At 35.2% G+C, this 5606-nt stretch overlaps 1 protein-coding gene across 2 annotated transcripts in view; it reads left to right on the forward strand.

Moving 5' to 3' along the window:
- The first annotated feature begins 3444 nt into the window (after window positions 1-3444).
- kcnh8 (potassium channel, voltage gated eag related subfamily H, member 8) overlaps window positions 3445-5606 on the forward strand; it is an 82384-nt gene continuing 80222 nt past the window's right edge. For both annotated transcript variants that reach the window (XM_015374123.1, XM_015374124.1), the window contains exon 1: window positions 3445-3638. In XM_015374123.1, coding sequence (XP_015229609.1) covers window positions 3563-3638 — 76 coding nt within the window. In that variant the 5' untranslated portion in view covers window positions 3445-3562. The remainder of the gene's footprint in view (window positions 3639-5606) is intronic.

Raw genomic sequence — 5606 nt, forward strand, 5'->3', positions numbered from 1 at the left:
CAACTGCAGCCAGCAGGTGCTAATTTATTACACTATAATAAAGTTATTGATGAGGACACAGAAACTACTTTAGACTCAACTTTTCCTTCAGTTTGACCATAATAAGGCCACATATATACAGATAAAATGTTTTGGAACACTGATCAGGATTAAATGATGCTCCAGCTATTCGTTTAGTCAGGTGAAGCCTTCCCTGTCTGTTGGCTGTCAGTTTTAATCTTATTAGCCGGCACGTTTAATGGAAGCAACTCGTTGTGCTTAACTACTTCTCAGTGCCTCACCTCAGGGACATGAGTCACACATTTCTAACCGTGCATGCCGAATGCGTTTGTTCAAATGTTTGTGAGCTCGTCTGAAGTCACTTAATGGATGTTTGCTTCCTTGTGGTTTGCCTTGGAGCACATGATGACTAAACTTTGACATCACTGCAGTTACAGCGTCTTTGTTAGTGGAAGATTTGAGTAGGTGGCTTTTGGCGTTTAGTCTCTTGCTGTAACAGTGTCTCTGATCTAGAAAGGATAGGTTGGTTGTGTCATATTTTGATAGGACATGTTTGTGAATAGTTGTCTCAATATTTGCCTAATCTTTTATTAGAGTTCCTTGCACCACATTTAAACCAGATTAAATTTATTTCATTAGGATTTTATTAGATAGACCAACACAAAAAAAGCATCTAAGGTAATTAAGAAGTATACAAAATATGATAAAGGTTTGCAAAATGTTTTACATATAAATATAAATATACGAAGTTGATCTCCTATAGTCTGATAAGCCCAAATAAAATCAACTGCAAACTGTTGCCCTAAGAAATATTCCAGCTTTGTAAGCATTTAGGAAACTAATTGAACATATGGTAACAACAATTGTAACAATTAAGGAATAAATCAGATAGGCTAGTCGTAAAGTTGCAAATAAGTAAAGAAATACAAATAAATATATAGCATTGAGTTACTTATGAATGCCACTGGTGATATACTCTTATTATTTAACGATCATTTATGGGACAACCATACATTTACCAGAAAGGGCTAACTAGCCACCAAAGCCAACATGCAGTGGACTCTGTTCCATTACATGTTGCAAGAAAAGAACAAGTTTTTTTTTTTTTTTTTCAGCAGTTGTATTTTAGCACTCTCTGTCTGGTGAGCCACAATTTATTTATTCAATTCTATTGTATTCTATTCTATTTGCATTTTACAGATCACAATGTCTTCACTTTTGGGGGCAAGCTTTCCTTTGAAATGAAGAGGAAATTTCTTTTAGTCTGCTTAGACATTGGAAACAACATATTTATAACTCATCGTGCGAGTCAAGAGCCAGGATTTGTACTGGAATGAAGAGAAAGTGATCTGTAAAATACGTTTTTGAAATAGTGCAAATCTACAAAAAAAGAAATTTGAAAAAAAAATTTCAAAAGAAAAAATAACATTTTAATTATTATGTTTGAGAAAATTACAATGTGAATTTTTTTTAATAAAAAAACTGATAAAACTGTTTTTTTTTTTTTTTTCCTGGATTTATTAACTCGGGGTGAGCTCAACACTAATGCAGACAACACTTTTCAGATTGCATTAGTAATTTTGTTTTAGCAATCATTTTACATGACAATACATTATTTAGTTCTAATTTATTACACAAGCCAAATAAAAATCTATATATTTGTGGTTGTAAGACTTAAAAAGTCAAGGATTATCAATTATCAATACAGGTTTCTACACATGCAACCAATGGGGTAAGAGAAGTTTAAGAAAAACTGTGTTGATATTTTAGAAAAACTAAAGGTTTGCAATCCTGATAATTGAATTAGGATTTCAAATATAGATGTTAGATATTTCAAAATCTAAACATCAGTAAAATTGAGCATGGAGCTTTAAACTTTGTAATAAGTTCTCCTAACTTTCCGTATAGAAAAAATAACATTATACACTATTGTAAGTGGGAACATAAGTTTATTTGGGGGAGAGAAGGGGTATGGGAGGCTGGTTGGAGAAAATCTGCTTTATAATTAACATTTGGTTGAGTTAACAGTAATGATAAAACTGCCACATAAAGGAAGATATATAAAACATCTGTAGAGTAAACAACTATATATTTAGCATACATGGTAGACATTTAAAGCTTTATTAATCAATTGATAAATGCAATCAATGAATTGTTTGCAAGTTCAAACATGTGAAAAATTGCGTAGTAATAAATTCCCAATGTTTGAAGATTTTGGAATTTCCCATATTTCCTGACATTCAATTTTATTTATTTTATGTCAGGATTTTTAGGTTTTCCAAAATAGATTGAAGCCTTGTCTATTAAAGGCTGCTCTCTATGAGCATTTATTATTATCAGACCTAGATCTGAAGAGTTTTCCTAAGCTTTTACAGAAAAGGTTTGAGAAGGCTAAGAGTCTTAAATTGGATTAAAGATGATCTCCTGCTATTGGAGAGAGAGAGAGAAAAAAAACTTTGCTCTTAAAAAAAATGAAATGTTCTGGAACAGATTGTCCTTTCATCTGGGGGTGTTTGTCTGGGGAGAGAAAATGAACACTTAGTCTAATCTATGTCTATTTATCTCACTGATGCTTAGAACATATTGCTGTATTGAAAGTCCAGCAGATCTAGATAAGTTGCATTGAGGAAATGGACGGGAATCCTTCTGTAATAGACATTATTATGCAGGGAATAAGGCTTAGACACAAGAGAAAATTAAGTACATGGGCTTTTATTGGAATAATTTTTGATTGCAGGGTGTGCCTGGGTGGATTTTTTATTAAAAAAAAAACAAGTTCAAGATCAAGAAAAATATAACTTAATGACTGTTTCTGCAGCAAACTGCTCACACGATGGCGCTGTAATGTAAGTGATCTTGGTTGTTGAAAGTTCGTTCAGCATCTATTGAATTAACCAGCAGGTGGCGCCAAAACTCTTGCAATTTCCACAAACGATGGGAGATAAAATAAACAAAGGTTTGGCACTGCTTTGCAAAAAGAAAAAAAAAATATTTCAAAGGTCTGTAATTAAATGCGTCTTAAAGAGAAGCAGGGATCTATATACTCTTTTTTTATTATAACCCCCCACCCCTCTCCTTTTATGTGTTTTGTTGATGAGCTCACACATCTCATATGCACTTTTTTCACTGTGGAAATGTCATGATGGTCTGTTGACGTTATACACCAATTACATTTTCACTGTTATGAGTGTCTGTGTTGTTGTTTTTTTCTTTATTTCTTTCTATAGATCCTTTCTTTTTTTGTATCTGCACCTGTTGTTGCAGAGCGCATTAAGCAATGGTCAAACATTTATTACATCAACAATAGAAAGTTTCACCCTCGCCTCTGGCAGTTACCCGATCTGCAGCTGCGGGCTTCACCGTCCTCCCTCCTCAACGGGCGCGCGCATGACGTGCACTGTTTCCCAGCCAGGGTTCGCGTAGTGCTGAGTTGGTGGATCTCTGACTGCCTGGTGGCTCTCACAGAGCTTTGGCAGCCTAAATGAGGGCGCCTAACGCATTTGGACGACTTACGCCCTCTCTTCAGTAACTTTGATGGGGACCTCGACATTAATCAGGGAAAATGCCTGTGATGAAGGGATTATTAGCGCCTCAGAATACGTTTCTGGACACTATAGCTACACGGTTTGATGGCACTCGTAAGTTCAGCTAAACTGTTTATCTTTTAATTAATTAATTGAAATATTTTTGTTGGTCGTTTGGGTGGGGTGTGTAGTTTGAGAAAAGCTTTGCAAAGCAGAGAATAGCACGATCCTTTGTGACACAGACAGGTTGATGATAGCAAGAACAATCTGTGGTTTGCAAAAAACAAAATTCCCTATGTTGTCTTTAATTTAGTTTTGTATAATTGAGTCATCTAAATACTTGAGTCCAAATGTTTGCCTAAGCGTACTTCAACTGCAATTAACATTGGCACAATATTTATTTTTTAATGTATTTTCCATTTTACTTTTTTTTTGTTGTTGATTCTTTTGTTATTTACACAAAGTCACGATAAGCCTGCTGCTTAGCTTTCAGAACCTCGGACAGCGACAAAACAATTCTCAATGAAATTCAATGAAAGTTTAGCATAAAAAACGTAGTGTTTGTCAGTGTGATTTGATAACTCTTTTCTTATTTTGTATCATAGTTCATATTTATTTATATTTTTCATATTTTTTCTTATTATTATTTTTATCTTAATTAAGTGAGATGTTGGGTATTGATTCCTTCCATGGCTGCTCTTTAAAAATAATCCACCACTCAAAGTTTTCTACAGGATAATTCAAAAACCCCATAAAAAACATCTTCTTTTTAATAAAACTGCTACATCTATGGTGATAACAACACACTTCCCTTACATGAACTTTTATCCAGCGTCCTGAAATATGTTTCTAACACCTAGAGAAGGATGATAATAACGAGAGATTTCTGTTGAGACTTTAACCCCTATACCTATTGATCCAGCATCACTATACAAGTAAGAGCAGGCTGGTGTACAGTATGTCTAGTGGCAATCAAAAAAAAAAAAGTCCATGCTGCCTGCATGGGCACAAGCTCTGCTCCTACACAAGAGAATTAGAGTGGTTCTGTGCAGCACAAGTAGTTTGTCAAGCTCCAATGAGTAAGCTGCTGTCCTTGAGTTGGCGAGGTAGAGGAAATTAACGCTGGATCTGAAGTGCTGGATAGAGCGGACCTGGAGGCAGTAGAGCCTGACAGCACAAATTAGGTCTGATGGCCTGGTCAAGAGCAAATATTAGTGGAGAACTAAGTTTTATCGCTGTGGGATCCCCTTCGAGGTCATTCATTTCCCAGATAAGGGTTGTAGTGAGTGATAAATGGGTGAATGTTCCAGTAGGCAACTCTTTAACGTGATCTCCTTTGTATCCAGAGAAAAGGTTGATAGGTTTGCCGTTGGGACTTTAATGGAGAGTATTTGTTTAGATGTTTACAGCAGGTTTTATTGTGCACCTCACCTTTTCTGTATAACATGAGTTGCCAACGTTTTGACCCAAGTTTTGAGACTTTACAGTATTTACGTATCAAGTCTATTTACGGTGTTCAGAACAAAGGGGTTTTTTAAAAAAATATTTCAGTCAGGAAATAATTTTCCTATATTGGGAAGGCAGAGTTGTTTATATATATTATTCTATCTTTACAAGCATGTGAAAACTATGAGTAGCTGTGTTATGTGGTGATAGTGAGAGGATGACACCTCCTGCCAACCTTACAACTGCATCCAGGTGACTATTGTCACCACCCGTCCATCACCACTACTATAAGGTATGGGAGGGCTGCTTGTTATAAATGTTTTCATGTTGTCACCTGGTAATAACCATAGTCTTTTGAAGGGTTTCTCTTGTTTTGAACCACAAACAACACTGGCTTTTATTTTTTTTCCCATGTTTATAAAATTGCTGGCATCTTTTAAATGTTCAGTTGTTTATAGAATTTTAAATATTTCAGATTGCAATTTAATATGAAAAAAGGTTTAATGACCTTATTGGTACTGTCATTTATAAAACAGCATATGATATGTGTAGAACTGGGTTGAGTTCTTTGTTATCAATCTGGGATGGCTGCCGTTCAGTTTGTCCGTGAAAAGGAGGGATGTTTAGTACAATACT

The sequence above is a fragment of the Cyprinodon variegatus genome, unplaced genomic scaffold (assembly GCF_000732505.1).
Source record: "Cyprinodon variegatus isolate N-32 unplaced genomic scaffold, C_variegatus-1.0 Scaffold98, whole genome shotgun sequence".
NCBI lineage: Eukaryota > Metazoa > Chordata > Actinopteri > Cyprinodontiformes > Cyprinodontidae > Cyprinodon > Cyprinodon variegatus.